General features: G+C 35.7%; 1 protein-coding gene across 14 annotated transcripts in view; it reads left to right on the forward strand.

Annotated features, from left to right (window-relative positions):
• The window catches only part of LOC110467474 (centriolin-like), a 98,014-nt gene extending 83,179 nt beyond the window's left edge, over positions 1 to 14,835 (forward strand). For 9 of the 14 annotated variants that reach the window (XM_021524666.1, XM_021524671.1, XM_021524674.1 and 6 more), the window contains 8 exons: positions 1,349 to 1,489; positions 3,336 to 3,434; positions 5,844 to 5,975; positions 8,190 to 8,291; positions 8,821 to 8,931; positions 9,246 to 9,350; positions 9,767 to 9,878; positions 13,046 to 14,835. In XM_021524666.1, the coding sequence (XP_021380341.1) occupies positions 1,349 to 1,489; positions 3,336 to 3,434; positions 5,844 to 5,975; positions 8,190 to 8,291; positions 8,821 to 8,931; positions 9,246 to 9,350; positions 9,767 to 9,878; positions 13,046 to 13,059 (816 nt within the window). In that variant the 3' untranslated portion in view covers positions 13,060 to 14,835. Of the gene's footprint in view, positions 1 to 1,348; positions 1,514 to 1,589; positions 2,200 to 3,335; positions 3,435 to 5,843; positions 5,976 to 8,189; positions 8,292 to 8,820; positions 8,932 to 9,245; positions 9,351 to 9,766; positions 9,879 to 13,045 lie in introns of those variants that run through there. The other 5 variants (XM_021524677.1, XM_021524678.1, XM_021524673.1 and 2 more) reach the window with 4 other exon arrangements.
• The last annotated feature ends 4,279 nt before the right edge of the window (positions 14,836 to 19,114 follow it).

A 19,114-nucleotide genomic window follows, 5' to 3' on the forward strand; every position in this document is an offset into this window, starting at 1 on the left:
AAAACCACTTTACCTACCATGTAAACACCTAGATTTCACCTCACAAACATTATCATATCTCCCTACCTATAAAACCACTTTACCTACCATGTAAACACCTATTTATCACCTCACAAACATTAACTAATCTCCCTACCTATAAATCCACTGTCCTACCATGTAAACACCCGTATACCCCTTCACAAACATTATCTTATCGCCCTACCTATAAAACCTCTGTCCTACCTGTCTTGTACCCAGAGGTCTCATAACGTATTATGGATTAAAGGGTCTTAGTTAAACATTATATTTTTTTTTTATTGACTTAGGTGGGAACACCTTCATGATTCAGTCTTGTATAAGTGTCACCAATGGTTGACGGGAAATACCTCACTATGTCTTAATGTTTATATTGTATCAGTTTCCTAACTATAAAACCACTGTCCTACATGTCTTGTACCTGTCCTACCATGTACACTCCTGTACTAAACACCTATATATCCCCTTACAAACATTATCTTATCTCCCCACCTATAAAACCACTGTCCTTCCTGTCTAGTACCTGTCCTAACATGTAAACACCTGTATATCACCTCCCAAACATTATCTTATCTCCCGTCCAATAAAACCACTGTCCTACCTGTGTAGTACCTGTCCTACCATGTACACACCTGTACTACACACCTATATCACCTCACAAACATTATCTTATCTCCCTCACCTGTACCTACTATATGTACATTTCAATTATCACTATGTATGATCCGGTCATTCCTGTGTCAGTTACTTTTTGTTGTAAACTGAAAATTGCTGTGTTGTATATATATAAAAAAAATTATATATATTGAAAGGAATTGGATGAAAAATTATCAGTAAACAAAGTTTAGATAGATTTAATAAAAAGAAACTTTATTGAGTAAACCCACTTTATCTTCTATTGTATATTGATCATTTACATAACCTTTGTTATAATCATAGTGCTAAACAATCACAAGTAGATTAGCTTTAGGTGCATGCAGGCACTATAGTGTCGTTAGATGTTTAAGTTATCAAAAAAACAATCTTAATACATTTCCTTTGACATATTCAAATTCAAAATATACTGTTTATAACATGTTTGTTCTGAATTTTTCTATAACATTTAGTTAATGTGTTTGAACTTCTATGATTTGAGTTTTTTTTAATGATAAATTAATCTTTGCAGTGATTGAGCGAAATAATTTGACTATGCATTAACTTTGTAGTATAAAGAGTTGTGTTATTTTTCTTGTCATAAATATCAGAATCAAACCGACATAGGGTATTTATGGTACTAAGGTGTGTAGTGATGTGGCTTGTACCGTAGTTAAACAAATGTTAACCCTCACAGGAGATGAAACACATGCAGAAGAGGACGGCCTCCCAGGTATCGGAACTCCAGAACATCGCTGAGGTCCAGTTCAACAAGGCGAACAGACTGGACAGTGAGATTGCGAGAATCCGCAAGGACAACAAGGAGATGAGAAAACAGGTCAGCAAAGGGTCAGATGTAGAGGTCATCAGGTTAACGTAGGGTCAGACACATGTACAAGGAGATGAGAAAACAGGTCAGCAAAGGGTCAGATGTAGAGGTCATAGGTTAACTTAGGGTCAGACACATGTACAGAGGCAAAAAGGATCATAGGTTGATCATCAATGGTTAGAATTCAATGGTCATCATGGATTATAGTTATCTGTTCAATATCGGATAAGGTCATAGCTCAACATGGGCTAGAGTTCACAGGTCAACATCAGGTAAAGTTCATAGGTCATCATGGATAAGAGTTCATAGCTCAACAGGGGCTAGAGTTCATAGGTAAAAATCAGGTTAGGTTATGTCGACATGGTGATAGGGCTCAAACACGTTGGTCAGTATATGTGCAAAGGTTCATAGGTCAATATTGAAGTGGAATGTATGGTGTCAAAGGTCAGTATGGGGTCAAGGGAGTTTAATAACAAGTTTGAAGGTTAATGTCAATTTGGCAGATTAAAGTCATAAATCATACATATCTAACGAGTTTATGTAGTTTATTTGGTTAACATGAGGTTAGAAGTAAGTCCAGGGAAGCCATACATCTCTGAGGTCACAGTTAGCTGATGGAAGCAATACTGTTAGGGGTTAAGTCAATGATTGGTTGGGAGGAGGTGAAGCTAAATCATAAATTAGTACGAAATAAAATATGGCTGTGTCTTGCTCAAAACAGAAACAGCAGTTAAATTAGTTGAAAACATATTATGAACAGCAATGTGAGATCAGCATTTGGTTCATATGGAGGTCAAATAGACAGAGGGTTAGGGATAAGTTAATTCTCATTCACCCGTGAAGACACATTTGAACTCTTCCAATTCAAAGGTTGGAATAGTTCATTATGAAATTTCAGGGGTGAATGAGTGAATAGTCAGAGAGATCACAGTGAAGTGAGTTGTCAATGTATACATATGAAGGCCAAATAGACTGTGGGTTAGGGATAATTTAATAGTCACAGAGGTCACTTGTGATCAACATACATTGTATGGGTTATTTAGTGGTCACAGCTAGCTTGATCAACATGCAAATCACCAGGGTCATCAAAAGATGTCACAGATCAACATCAATGTACAGTGTTTGGCCAGAATCATCTCACTGAACACCGTAGAGATTATCGAGGTCACATATCAACATCGGTGTACAGTGTTTGGCCAGAATCATCTCGCTGAACACCGTAGAGATTATCGAGATTGTCCTCTGTGAGCCCAGACAGCTCCTTTACACCTAATTTGCATGCCTGACATATACATTTCTTTTGCCACATGTTTTGTGATACGTTTTCTTGCAAACATGCTTTGTGTCATCAATCATTTAGATGTGTTATCATAATTCATTGTCAATTGTTATTCTTTATCATCATCATTTCATTATGCATTGTGTGCCACATACACTGTAGTAAGATTGGAATTCATAGTAGCCCACTTAAAATTTATCTATAACATTTCCCTGGTGCTTAGGGTTCTTACATCTGTTTGGTACTATACGGCTTTGGTATATATCTACAGTATTTCCTGCTGCACAAGTAGCTAAATATAGCTGTATTTTCATATACCGTATTTGACCTAAAATATGTTACATCTCTTAAAAGCACCCACTGTCCTTTTTATTTGAGTGTTATATTCCTTCATCATAATTTACCAACTTACCAGACTATTTTTTTTATGGAAAATTTGGAGATTCTACATTTTTGTAGATGTCCCAAAATGTTCAAGTGCCCTGGCTGTTATTAGGTCGAGTACGGTAACTAAATTAAAGTGACTGATGTCATTTGGACCCTTGTACTTAGAATTTGTAGACAATTTCATTACAGCTACTAACCCAAAATGAAATCCTAGAAACTGAGAAAATGATAGAAGACAAACTCAGAGAACTTGATTTTAACTGTGAACTTGACGACGAGATTGAGAGTGTAAGTATTGGGAGACTGTGTCATGGGCATGGTATATAGTTCTACACCGGCCTTACCCTTATACAAAAGGATATATCCGTACACCTCTCCCTCTCTATAGCACCACTTGTAGCATGGGTTCTTACTAAGTCACAAACCTGTCAAATCCTAAATTTTAACACTGCCTTATTACTGACAAAATATATACTCTGAAATGGTAATTTCCCCATAGATACAAAATATTTACTCTGAAATGATAATTGACCCATAGATACAAAATAGTTACTCTGAAATGATAATTGACCCATAGATACAAAATATTTACTCTGAAATGATAATTGCCCCATAGATACAAAATATTTGCTCTGAAATGATAATTGCCCCATAGATACAAAATATTCACTCTGAAATGGTAATTGCCCCATAGATGCAAAATATTTACTCTGAAATGATAATTGCCCCATAGATGCAAAATATTTACTCTGAAATGATAATTGCCCCATAGATACAAAATATTCACTCTGAAATGGTAATTAACCCATAGATACAAAATAGTTACTCTGAATAAAGTTTGTAATAGAATGTATCAGTATTTTGACATAAAGCTGTTTTAAGGACCCTTGACCTTAACTAATTCACCCCCTGAAGACACATTTGAACTCTTCCAATTCAAAGGTTTGGTCAGTTCATTTTAAAATTTCAGGTGAGAATGAGTTAACTCTGGAAACACTCTTGTATAGGACTGTACAGCTCTAGAGCAGACGATAGCCAACCCTTCACTAATTATCTTAATATCTTTTTGTAATCAAATGTGGATATATATATAAATATATATGGCAAATAATCAATCATTTTATATATATGAAATTCATTTAACAATTACTAAAACTAAATACATGTATAATATTTAGATCCTTTCTCCTAGTACTCAATATTGATTTGTTTAACCTATCTCAAACTTCACTATCATTTCAAACTAACTTAGGAATTAAATAGAAATATTTTACAAAGTACATGTAGTACATTTCACTAAGATATTCATGATAATATATATATATATATATATATATATGAGGCAAGTTAACTTAACTCAACTTATAGTTATCACAAGGATGTTAGCACGGAGGGTCTTAATGTGGGAGGAAACCGGAGTACCAATTCAGTGTCTGGTATATTTCAAGTAGAAAACATTATTCGGTTGTTGTGATCCCAGAAGGAGATTTTAATATAATTTGTCTAAAAGTGTTAGTTGACAAGGAATTCACAATCTGGGACTGGGAGCTTCGTTAAACAGGGGAATTGATTCAGTAGTATATCACCAAAGCTTTCGTATTTTATGACATGTGATATTACAGGATATTTCTTAGATTGTTTTTCATTTGTTATAACCATTTAGCTGGGATAACTTTCCTGATTAGTCATATTAACTCATTCACCCCTGAAGACACATTTGAACTCTTCCAATTCAAAGGTTGGAACAGTTCATTATGAAAGTTCAGGGGTGAATGAGTTAACTACATGAGCATGTTAAGTGTTAAGAATATTTGGTGCACCTGTAAAACATCATAAATGTTTAAGCTTCTATTTTCATGGATTGAATAGTATAATTAGAATAGCTGACATAGGTAGATCTAATGTACTCGAAGTATTATAAACAGTGTAGGAAATTGGCAAGTGCTATCTTTGTTACATAACAAATCTCTATTGTTACTTGTTTCCAAGTTTGTATCATGTAGTCACATTAGAGTCATCCAACGAAGATTTACTACAGGGAAGTCTGTCTCCAACGACACCTGAGTATTCCGACAACCTTTCTAATTCAACTTGAACGATTCCTGTGCAGCATTATCGTTTCTACTACCATGTTCTGTACATTCTGACATCTTGTATAATCTGACCCATGTGTTGTGACCAATAGGGTGTCAGATGAGACAGGTGTTGTTTTTTCGATTTCATCATTATGTTGGATTAGACAGGATGTTACAATACTCAGGTTTTACAGCTGTGATACAAACACTTGTTCTGGATTGAGTTCCATATGTTACCTGTAATAAGCCCACCCCTTCAATCAGATCTTACAGCTGAGGGTCATATCTCCGAGTAAAACCATGTGAAGAATCATGTGGGATACATACCTATTCTGCTCGTTTTTAACGGATTCTGCTTATTGGCTTATCACAGTGAATACAATAATACTGCCAATCATGTTCACTTTACTACTGTATTCAATCTGTCCAAGTGTTTGTGTTTTAGTTGTGGACAGAATGTACCTATTGAATGTTTTCATCCACTTATGATATTTATCATTCTCAGAAAGCACATTAATTTTGTATTATCATTTATGTACACAAATATATATTCATGCAGCAGTATTTTTCTGTTTCCTCTTCTTCATCTTCACATTTTTCTTTGCCTTCATTGACCTTTTAGCAAGGTCCTGAAAACTCTTGTCAGAATGGGAAGTCTTATGCAGATGAGAAGCATGTAGTGGACCATGATCAGAGTGAAAAATTAGAACGCCACCTCGATTCCCTCAAGGAGAACCTTCCCAAAACATCTGAGGTTTAGATCTGTCTCTGTTAGCCACTATTAGAGCTTCAGTTTAGCCACTATATATACCATGTATCTCAGACACCTGTACATTATGTAGTCAGCACTGCTTATTAGTTGCACATAGATAAACTTTGATAAATTATAACCATAGTTGTATTTTATGGTTGAAGGAGAACTTCATGTTTGACTGTAGGCAATTTACTGGAAAACAAATATACAAAAATATCTTTGGGAAGTAAAAGTTTCTCAATAGAGTATAATTATTTTGTGTTTTGTCAACATTCCGTTTCTTTGAATTGTGGTTTCTTTCCGATGGCAGATGACGACATTGGAAGTCATTGATGAAGTTCTTCTTGTTTGTCAGTGTATTATTAAACATGTACCAATGGTAGATTTTATGCATTTAGTTAATCACATGGAGTCAAGTATGGAAATCCATACCAGTCCATTAGAAAACACATTGGGACCAAGTTCTACTTCAGAAATACTTGAACTGTGTTCAGTTGGCAGTGATAATCACAGTTCACTGTGAATGCCAACTGAAAGCAATTCCTTATTACATGTAATATTCATCATTTTATTGAATAATTAAACGTTAAAAAGAATTGAAATTTAAATTAAATGTATGAATCTTGTAGACTTGTTAAATAAATACACTGTAGAACGTGTAAGTTTGCCTGATGTAACATTACAAGTGTTACCATCACAGTAATGATGGCATCAACATTTAGGCTATGGCATTCATGGCTGATATGAATGATATGTGAATATGTAGGGTTATATATTGGCATTGGTATATGATGGTAAATATTTTATCAGCCTCTAGCACTGCTCAACAAACCATAAACATCTATACTCATTCAACTTTAACATACTCTGAGTAACATATATCATTTTACATGATCATACAGGCATTATCACCTGTGAGATTTCCAAAGCTAAGTGTGATTGATATACACATGAAATTAGGGTAACATGTTAAATTAGGGAATCCATTTCCTGATTGAAGGACATATGCAAAATAGAAGGTACATGTACTTAGGGCATTGTTGAAGTCCTTATTGTATAAATCATTGAAGTGAATAAAGAAGCACATTTGCTTCAGTGTAATATCTAACATATATATACATTATATTGTGTGTTGAAGTGTGTAATATAAAATATTATTGAATTAATGTGGTTAGTGTGGTACCACATTTACATTGAAATAAGTCATTTCCTGATAATAAACCTATCTATATAGTCATTACAGTTTAGAAAACACGACAACACATGCTACAAAATTCTTTGTCCCGTAATAAACCCATCCCCTACTTTCTTTCAAGTTTTACATGAAATACAATAGATTCCATTTTCACTGTGAGAGAAAATATTTTCAAATTCAAAAACCAACAAAAACCCTCCTTCCGTTCAGTTTCACATATCACCATAGGCCACTTGTGTTTCATGTACTGTTTTCACGATGTCGTGATGACATTCATTTCATAGACAAAATCCTTCTTACATTACATTCTGAAATGTATACCTTGGTTTCACATTCTGTATGGTAAAACTTTCAATAGGTTCTTTCTGTTACAAAAGGGAACATGGTTTAGTTGACATTAATAAGGCTAACTAACACAGCATGGACACATGTTAATGGTGCTGTCTTTTGGCAGCAGGAAGTCCACTAAAGCTGCACGTGCATGTTGTACTAACAAATGTGGAAAGTAACCATTATCTAATTAATAAATCTGTGTATTTCTTAGTAAATATATGTATGTGCCTGTAATGTTCATTTATCTTTAATCTTTCTTGAAACAAACTCTTAATTAACTTCATAAAAAATGGACTGTGAAGTAAATATTCTAGTTTTCAAGAACAATTTTTTTTTCCAGGAAATATATACTTATAATGAGCTTTGGCCAAAGTAGCTTTATTTTCGGATTTTCAATCAAGAGCTTATAGATTCAGCACCTAATGCCTTAAACTAAATTTACTTTAGTAGATCTGATTTTATAATCGCTTTTATGAATATGCACCATTTTATCTTAAAAAACATAAAAAATATTATCATTAAATTGATAAATTGCAAATACTTAAACATTGTACCTTTTCACCATGCTTTATTAAGTTGAATTTCTACTGACGATAATATTGAGAATCTTCTGTAAATTAAATCTTGAAGATTACACAGACTGCTGTCGAGGTCAAAACGTCAATTGTTAACGTTTTTATTTTCAGTTGATGATGGAGAACAAAGAAAACGTTATTGACGCCTTAGAAGATGATAACAGGAAGGAAGACTTACGAGAGAAGCTCACTCAGGAACAAGATTATCTACGGGTGAGTAAATTTGAAAAGCTGCCGTGAGAATTCATGCCTGATATCTAACACATGTAGGCATGCTAGTATAGTAACCCATGTTTACTAGCCTCGAACCCATACCCAGAATTTTACAGGCACATCTAAATTTTAAAAGGTTTGCAGATGAGGGTCGGCAATATTGTATAATTAGGAAACATTTGGCACAGTTTAGTTTTTGTCTTTTGCCCTCCTTAATAAGAGTGCATTTTAAAGAATAGCATGTGACATGTGCTTGTGGTTTTTCCCTCATTTTACAGGATTTTAAGTGCCTATCTCTGGTCAAATAAATTTTCAAAATTAAAATTTACAGTATGAAGCACTAGGGGATTAAAAAAGAGAGGCACGAGGAGATTCATTGTACCTGTTAGTACTATTGAGAGGAATCTCTTGATCTTATCATTTTCAAAATCAGAAATTTACAGTGACTGTTTTTGAGGATACACTACCAGGAAGTACAAGTGCCCCCCAATGTTGATCATTTCTGAGGTTCTCTCTTGTTCTTGTATAGCACCAGCTACAGGACCAGATGCAGCGCCACGCTGACAACATGGAGTCTGCACGTCTACAGTCCGAGGGAACCATAGAAAGTCTCCGCACGAAACTCAACACACTCCAGGAGGTTCGTAACTATAAACCATTTGTGTCCACCAAAAGAATTATTTCCAGCCTCAAGCTTTATCAGAGAATGAAGTTACAGCAACTGATCTGCCACTAGTCATCACGAAAGTGATGATACTGTCACCCAATTTTATATTATGTAGAATATTAGCACAACTCAATCCAGATTTGCTTTCATTTTATAATAATTTGGAAAGATTTTCTAATCTTCACAATTTTATTTAATAAATGGTAAATTACCTTTAATTCCTGTGTATGGTGCCCCCCTCCCCCCATTGCAATTTTAACATTGAATTGACTTATCTACCTACACAGGTGTTGGTGAACACCGGAGAATCCAGTTTTAAATCGTACAGACAGCACAGTCGAGCAAGGTCAAGTTCCCCTGGTCAGTCAGTGCTGGACACAAAGTTCCGAAAGGTAAATATGGTTATCCCTTTGTATTTCTGTATGAAAGCTTTACTGGGAGCATCCTTTTTGCGAATCCTTTCTAACAATAGTTACGTGTGTGTCTGTTGGCAAAGAATTGTCTCATCATTGTAAAATTCTGATGATAAATGTTTCTAAACTGACAGCCCATTGGTCTCCCAGGGTTCCATTAAACCGTGACCTTTTTGTATTTCTCTTCTTTTCATCGTCAATTAAATCAAATGATTATACTCGAAAGATAAATGATGGAAAAACAAGATACAATTACGTTTTCTAAGCAGATATTACTGCACATAGTGCAATGTATGGTTACAGTTGAGTAGTAAATAGATTTGCACACTAATTTATACATATAATGTTAGGTTAAAACATTAATTTTAATATCATTGATTTGTTTCCTCTTGTAGGATCGTTCACCCAGTCCAAATTTTTCACGACGAGGCTACCTAGCCCAGCGACCAAGGTCGCGGTCACGGTCAGAAGAACGCTCACTAAGCCCAGCATTTGCCGAGAGAGAATGTAAGACTTGATTGATTTATGATTTTTAGCTCACCTGCCCGAAAGGCAAGTGAGCTTATGCTGTGGTGCTGCGTTCGTTGTCCGTCCGTCATCAACTTTTCCATTAATAATAATAATGATATACAACATTTGATATAGCGCCCTATCTAGCTAACATAAGCCACTCTAAAGCGCTTTACAGTAGATAGATATACAATGTTATACAGTCAATACAATAAGCATATATATATTAATCAATACAATATTGAGGAATTCGCAGGAGCTGCCTTATCAGGCGCTAACTACTAGTCCTATGCCACCTGGCTAATATCTCCATATGTGTGTATGTCTGTGTGTGTGCTGGAGATGTATTGTGTTCTGTTTGTAGTGGGACCGTGCTTCCAACGGTATCATTTATAGTGCCACCTCACTTGAATGCTACAGCACAGATACCGCAACACCCACCCCAGACCATTTTATACTCCACCTGGGTTGTTGGAGTTGTGTGGGCAGGAGAAAGACACTTTCTCTAATATTCCATGCGTACGGCGACTTCGGGGATCGAACCCCGGCTGCCTGCTTGGAAGGCCGGAGTGTTAATCACTCGACCAATCCGTCCGTACTTCTTCTCAACAACCAAGAGGTCCCAGGGTACTGATATTGGGCCAGTAGCATGCTGGGATGAAGGGCTACCAAGTTTGCTCAAATGAATGACCTTGACCTGCTTTCAAGGTCACAGGAGTCAAATGTCTTAAACTCTTCAAAGGACTTCTTCTCAATAACCAAAAGGTCCCAGGGTACTGATATTGGGCCTATAGCATGCTGGGATGAAGGGCTACCAAGTTTATTCAAATGAATGACATTGACCCGCTTTCAAGGTCACAGGGGTCAAATGTCTTAAAATCTTCAAAGGACTTCTCAATAACCAAAAGGTCCCAGGGTTTTGATATTGGGCCTGTAGCATGCTGGGGTGAAGGGCTACCAAGTTGGCTCAAATGAATGTCCTTGACCCACTTTTAAGGTCACAGGGGTCAAATGTCTTAAAATCTTCAAACAACTTCTCATTAACCAAAAGGGTACTGATATTGGGCCTGTATAGCATGCTTGGATGAAGGGCTATCAAGTTTGATCAAATGAATGACCTTGACCCACTTTCAAGGTCACATGGGACAACTTTCTTCAAATCTTCAAACAACTTCTCAATAACCAAGAGGCCTAGGAGCATGATATTTGGCTAGTAACATGCTGGAATGAAGGACTATCAAGTTTTGTTCAAATGAATGACCCTGACCCACTTTAAAGGTCACAGGGGTCAAATGTGTTAAAATCTTCAAACGACTTATTCTCAATAACCAAAAGGTCCCAGGGTTCTGATATTGGGCCTGTAGCATGCTGGGGTGAAGGGCTACCAAGTTGCTTAAATGAATGACCTTGACCCCCTTTCAAGGTCACAGGGGTCAAATGTCTTAAAATCTTCAAACAACTTCTCAATAACCAAAAGGGTACTGATATTGGGCCTGTATAGCATGCTTGGATGAAGGGCTATCAAGTTTGTTCAAATAAATGACCTTGAACCACTTTCAAGGACACAGGGGTCAACTTTCTTCAAATCTTCAAACAACTTCTCAATAACTAAGAGGCCTAGGAGCATGATATTAGGCCAGTAACATGCTGGAATGAAGGACTATCAAGTTTGTTCAAATGAATGAACTTGACCCACTTTCAAGGTCACAGGGGTCAACTTTCTTCAAATCTTCAAACAACTTATCAATAACCAAGAGGCCTAGGAGCATGGTATTTGGCCAGTAACATGCTGGGATGAAGGGCTACCAAGTTTGTTCAAATGAATGAACTTGACCCACTTTCAAGGTCACAGGGGTCAACTTTCTTCAAATCTTCAAACAACTTCTCAATAACCAAGAGGCCTAGGAGCATGGTATTTGGCCAGTAACATGCTGGGATGAAGGGCTACCAAGTTTGTTCAAATGAATGACCATGACCAACTTTAAAGGTCACAGGGGTAAAATGTGTTAAAATCTTCAAACGACTTATTCTCAATAACAAAAAGGCCCAGGGTACTGATATTGGGCCTGTAGCATGCTGGTATGAAGGGCAACCAAATTTGTTCAAATGAATGACATTGACCCACTGTCAAGGTCACATGGGTCAAATGTCTTAAAATCTTCACACAACTTCTCAATAACCAAAAGGGTACAGATATTGGGCCTGTATAGCATGCTTGGATGAAAGGCTACCAAGTTTGTTCAAATGAATGACCTTGACTCACTTTCAAGGTCACAGGGGTCAACTTTCTTCAAATCTTCAAACAATTTCTCCTCAATATGGTCAAGAGGCCTAGGAGCATGACATTTGGCCAATTACATGCTGCAATGAAGGACTACCAAGTATGTTCAAGTGAATGACCTTGACCCACTTTAAAGGTCACAGGGGTCAAATGTGTTAAAATCTTCAAACGACTTATTCTCAATAACCAAAAGGCCCAGGGTACTGATATTGGGCCTGTATAGCATGCTTGGATGAAGGGCTACCAAGTTTGTTTAAATGAATGACCTTGACCCACTTTCAAGGTCACAGGGGTCAACTGTCTTCAAATCTTCAAACGACTTCTTCTCAATAACCAAGAGGCCTAGGAGCATGATATTTGGCCAGTAACATGCTGGGATGAAGGACTACCAAGTTTGTTGAAACGAAGGACCTTCGCCCATATTCAAGGTCACAGTAGTCAATATATATTTAAATCTTTAAATGACTTGTTCTGTATCACCAAAATGTCCAGGGTACTGATATTTTCCCAGAAGCATGCTGGGTTGGAAGACTATAAACTCTGTTCAATCTAATGTCCTTGTTCGACATTCAAGGTCATATGTTTAAATCTTTTAATAGGTTTCTATGATTAAAACACTGATATTCTGCCTGTAGCTGTATTTTAGTCAACATTTAAGATTACAAGTGTGAGATTAACACCAGGTGAGCGATTCAGGCCCATTGGGCCTCTTGTTATGATTATTTATTACATGTTGAACCTTATAATCTAGTCACTTTGATACTAAGCAAGATAATTTAACAATGCTGTAAAGAAAATATGGATTTGCTCTTTAAACCACTGTATTGATATTATTGGTTTAAAACTTTCTGACCTATGATATTGTTTTTCATTCTTTTTACAGTTTTAACAGCGTAGTCAAAGTGAGAGAGAACCTAGGAAACAAAAGGATTGGAAGATGCTCCCCAAGTAGACTGGTGCTGAAATATTAGAAGATTAGAATAGTAGTAACATTTTAAATGACATCAAGGACTATCATCCTTCAATTCTCATTAAATAACAAAATCATGTTGAGACCAGCAATTCATTGGAAAACATTGGACTGTCAGCAATATACATTGAAAACATCAGACATACGGCCAATTAGAACAAATCATGTAATCCGAGTTTTCTCTTCTTTTCTCTTTTTCAGAAGATAAATAAAAATATGCAAAAACTTGAATGATCTGATTCCTGTCAGAAACAATTAGATTATACTGAAGCATCATGTTATCATGAAGAATGTCATTATTTCCAACAACATAGGGTCTTAAAACAGGGTGTTTGATGTGCTTTTGATATTATCATTTGAGGGTTAAAGTGCTGATTAAGCAGGAATAAGCGGGGCAATTGATGAAAATAAAATAGAATAATTGCTCAACTTTATTTCATTTTAAACAGCAAATTTTCAAGGTATTTTTTTTAACGGCCTTTGTGGTCATATCTTTGGACACTAAGTTGTTTTATCTTTGTAGTTTGTCATTATGTGCCAGCCACGCAGATCTGTGATATTATATAGACTCTAGATAGCGAGAAGTACTTGTATTTAAAAAAAATCCCAATATGTTAAGTTTTAGAGTCATTAAATTGATTCTGTGTATTTAAGACAGTATATTTTTTTTTTCATCTTGTTATCTCAAAACATTTAGTGCACAGATAACTAATTATTGCTGTGATATTATTCATTAATTGTGATTTTATAAAAAACGAAATCTGACTTAGGAGTCTTTAACGATACTTTACAAAATACCCGTCCATATCTTTAATATAGTATTTGATTATATTTATTGCTGAAATACTGAAGCGGAAGGCTATTTACTGTCTTATTTTTACCAATAACAACAATTTCATCATTACAGAGAAGTTATTGTGGGGGTTGGGTCGTGTTGTTTATGGTGTAAGTATTTCGAACATTTTGTTTGTTTTTAGAAATCCTTTTTATCTAGGTAAGACATGACTGAAACAAATTGAAAGTTTGTGAATAATATTATTGTTTGACGATGAGTGTATAATTTTCAGTGCTTTGATTTTTTTTCATTTTTTTTTTTTCATTTAAATATTACGGTTCTACAATGAGCTTAATTACAAAATCATTGTAATTGTAGGTTTTAGGAGATCAAAATTTCTACCTGCATTTTGTAGAAATATAACACTATCGATGTCTTAATTTATTATCTTATTATTTCTTTGAAGTCCCTTATCCATATAGGATCACTTAAATAGTGTTTGTATTGGACTCTAAATGTGTTGTAAAGTAACATGAATGTCACATTCAATGTTGATTTCCACAGGGTTGTTACACCAAATATACACAAAAATGCTGGCATCTGATTGTATTATAGATATATATACCGGTATACCCTTTATATTACTTGATCTTCTAGATGGCAACAACATCCAATGAGGCCAGTCTGCTACAGCTAAGCGTATATAGTAAAGTGGGTTAGCTAATTATGTACTGACATTTCACCAGTGCACTATATATTTTACATTACGATTTTTTTGAGAAAAGTATTTATTTTAGAATTCTACACGTACAGGGAACAATTGTATATTATGTAAGTTATTGTACAGTATTTTGTAAGTAAGGGATATTTATACATGTAAATGCTCTGTTTATCAAACGGAGAGGAAATTAATAAATTATTTACAATATTTTGTGGTTTTTTTTGTCATTTCTTACTTCCAGTTATTAGTTAGTCCCATAGGGTATTCAATCCCTGTATCGAACACTGAAAGGATTATGAAATTAAAACAATTATCTGTTCATGCAGAGACTCATAAGAGTAAAGCTCTCACTATATACAACATGACATATCTATTCCTGGGTAGTGAATCAAGTATTGTAAGTTTGTCCGTCAGTAGTTGGTATCCGTCACAGAATTGGATATTTGGAGCAAACTGTTAAATACTGAATCCATAAATCAATTGTGACATAAAACACTGTTGGTTTGGAAACGGGGATGTTACTGTCAAGAAAGGGAAAAGATCACGATGGGAAAATAAAAATTGTCATGCTTAGCAGTAAGTCGTCCATGTTCCTCAATGTTAGTGGCTGATGTAGAAGAACTTATAGTGCCCTTAACTTCCAATTTGGGAGGATATATACGACCGATGTTGTCAATGAATGTCTTGTTGTTCAAAGACAGCACATCATCAATATATCTGAACGTAAATTAAAGGTCTTCGCATGGTTTTGATAGATGCTATTCAATGAATTCAGCTTCATGTGAAAACAAGTCGGCCAGAAGAGTTTGTAACCATAAGAATGCTAACAGTCTGCTGGAACTTGACACAAATTTTGTCAGCCAAGACCTATCATTTTCACAATTTCATCCGAAGAATTATATATATATATATGAATGTATGGCTGAAAAGTATTTACATATTTTTGGAAAGTAAGCAGTCACAATAAGAGCATGAATGGTTTCTGTGTTTTTGAAGAGAGGTTATGTAACCTAACTAGTTCCGAGGAATGATGGCACGCCAGTGAACAAACACTTAGCTGTGAGGAAAAGCTATGATGTTATATATGCCACTGAACAAACACTTAGCTGTGAGGAAAAGCTATAATGTTATATACGCCACTGAACCAATACTTACCTGTGAGGAAAAGCTATGATGTTATATACGCCACTGAACAAACACTTACATGTGAGGAAAAGCTATGATGTTATATACGCCACTGAACAAACACTTACATGTGAGGAAAAGCTATGATGTTATATACGCCACTGAACAAACACTTACATGTGAGGAAAAGCTATGATGTTATATACGCCACTGAACAAACACTTACATGTGAGGAAAAGCTATGATGTTATATACGCCACTGAACAAACACTTACATGTGAGGAAAAGCTATGATGTTATATACGCCACTGAACAAACACTTACATGTGAGGAAAAGCTATGATGTTATATACGCCACTGAACAAACACTTACATGTGAGGAAAAGCTATGATGTTATATACGCCACTGAACAAACACTTACATGTGAGGAAAAGCTATGATGTTATATACGCCACTGAACAAACACTTACATGTGAGGAAAAGCTATGATGTTATATACGCCACTGAACAAACACTTACATGTGAGGAAAAGCTATGATGTTATATACGCCACTGAACAAACACTTACATGTGAGGAAAAGCTATGATGTTATATACGCCACTGAACAAACACTTACATGTGAGGAAAAGCTATGATGTTATATACGCCACTGAACAAACACTTACATGTGAGGAAAAGCTATGATGTTATATACGCCACTGAACAAACACTTACATGTGAGGAAAAGCTATGATGTTATATACGCCACTGAACAAACACTTACATGTGAGGAAAAGCTATGATGTTATATACGCCACTGAACAAACACTTACATGTGAGGAAAAGCTATGATGTTATATACGCCACTGAACAAACACTTACATGTGAGGAAAAGCTATGATGTTATATACGCCACTGAACAAACACTTACATGTGAGGAAAAGCTATGATGTTATATACGCCACTGAACAAACACTTACATGTGAGGAAAAGCTATGATGTTATATACGCCACTGAACAAACACTTACATGTGAGGAAAAGCTATGATGTTATATACGCCACTGAACAAACACTTACATGTGAGGAAAAGCTATGATGTTATATACGCCACTGAACAAACACTTACATGTGAGGAAAAGCTATGATGTTATATACGCCACTGAACAAACACTTACATGTGAGGAAAAGCTATGATGTTATATACGCCACTGAACAAACACTTACATGTGAGGAAAAGCTATGATGTTATATACGCCACTGAACAAACACTTACATGTGAGGAAAAGCTATGATGTTATATACGCCACTGAACAAACACTTACATGTGAGGAAAAGCTATGATGTTATATACGCCACTGAACAAACACTTACATGTGAGGAAAAGCTATGATGTTATATACGCCACTGAACAAACACTTACATGTGAGGAAAAGCTATGATGTTATATACGCCACTGAACAAACACTTACATGTGAGGAAAAGCTATGATGTTATATACGCCACTGAACAAACACTTACATGTGAGGAAAAGCTATGATGTTATATACGCCACTGAACAAACACTTACATGTGAGGAAAAGCTATGATGTTATATACGCCACTGAACAAACACTTACATGTGAGGAAAAGCTATGATGTTATATACGCCACTGAACAAACACTTACATGTGAGGAAAAGCTATGATGTTATATACGCCACTGAACAAACACTTACATGTGAGGAAAAGCTATGATGTTATATACGCCACTGAACAAACACTTACATGTGAGGAAAAGCTATGATGTTATATACGCCACTGAACAAACACTTACATGTGAGGAAAAGCTATGATGTTATATACGCCACTGAACAAACACTTACATGTGAGGAAAAGCTATGATGTTATATACGCCACTGAACAAACACTTACATGTGAGGAAAAGCTATGATGTTATATACGCCACTGAACAAACACTTACATGTGAGGAAAAGCTATGATGTTATATACGCCACTGAACAAACACTTACATGTGAGGAAAAGCTATGATGTTATATACGCCACTGAACAAACACTTACATGTGAGGAAAAGCTATGATGTTATATACGCCACTGAACAAACACTTACATGTGAGGAAAAGCTATGATGTTATATACGCCACTGAACAAACACTTACATGTGAGGAAAAGCTATGATGTTATATACGCCACTGAACAAACACTTACATGTGAGGAAAAGCTATGATGTTATATACGCCACTGAACAAACACTTACATGTGAGGAAAAGCTATGATGTTATATACGCCACTGAACAAACACTTACATGTGAGGAAAAGCTATGATGTTATATACGCCACTGAACAAACACTTACATGTGAGGAAAAGCTATGATGTTATATACGCCACTGAACAAACACTTACATGTGAGGAAAAGCTATGATGTTATATACGCCACTGAACAAACACTTACATGTGAGGAAAAGCTATGATGTTATATACGCCACTGAACAAACACTTACATGTGAGGAAAAGCTATGATGTTATATACGCCACTGAACAAACACTTACATGTGAGGAAAAGCTATGATGTTATATACGCCACTGAACAAACACTTACATGTGAGGAAAAGCTATGATGTTATATACGCCACTGAACAAACACTTACATGTGAGGAAAAGCTATGATGTTATATACGCCACTGAACAAACACTTACATGTGAGGAAAAGCTATGATGTTATATACGCCACTGAACAAACACTTACATGTGAGGAAAAGCTATGATGTTATATACGCCACTGAACAAACACTTACATGTGAGGAAAAGCTATGATGTTATATACGCCACTGAACAAACACTTACATGTGAGGAAAAGCTATGATGTTATATACGCCACTGAACAAACACTTACATGTGAGGAAAAGCTATGATGTTATATACGCCACTGAACAAACACTTACATGTGAGGAAAAGCTATGATGTTATATACGCCACTGAACAAACACTTACATGTGAGGAAAAGCTATGATGTTATATACGCCACTGAACAAACACTTACATGTGAGGAAAAGCTATGATGTTATATACGCCACTGAACAAACACTTACATGTGAGGAAAAGCTATGATGTTATATACGCCACTGAACAAACACTTACATGTGAGGAAAAGCTATGATGTTATATACGCCACTGAACAAACACTTACATGTGAGGAAAAGCTATGATGTTATATACGCCACTGAACAAACACTTACATGTGAGGAAAAGCTATGATGTTATATACGCCACTGAACAAACACTTACATGTGAGGAAAAGCTATGATGTTATATACGCCACTGAACAAACACTTACATGTGAGGAAAAGCTATGATGTTATATACGCCACTGAACAAACACTTA

Source organism: Mizuhopecten yessoensis, unplaced genomic scaffold (assembly GCF_002113885.1).
Source record: "Mizuhopecten yessoensis strain PY_sf001 unplaced genomic scaffold, ASM211388v2 scaffold11173, whole genome shotgun sequence".
NCBI lineage: Eukaryota > Metazoa > Mollusca > Bivalvia > Pectinida > Pectinidae > Mizuhopecten > Mizuhopecten yessoensis.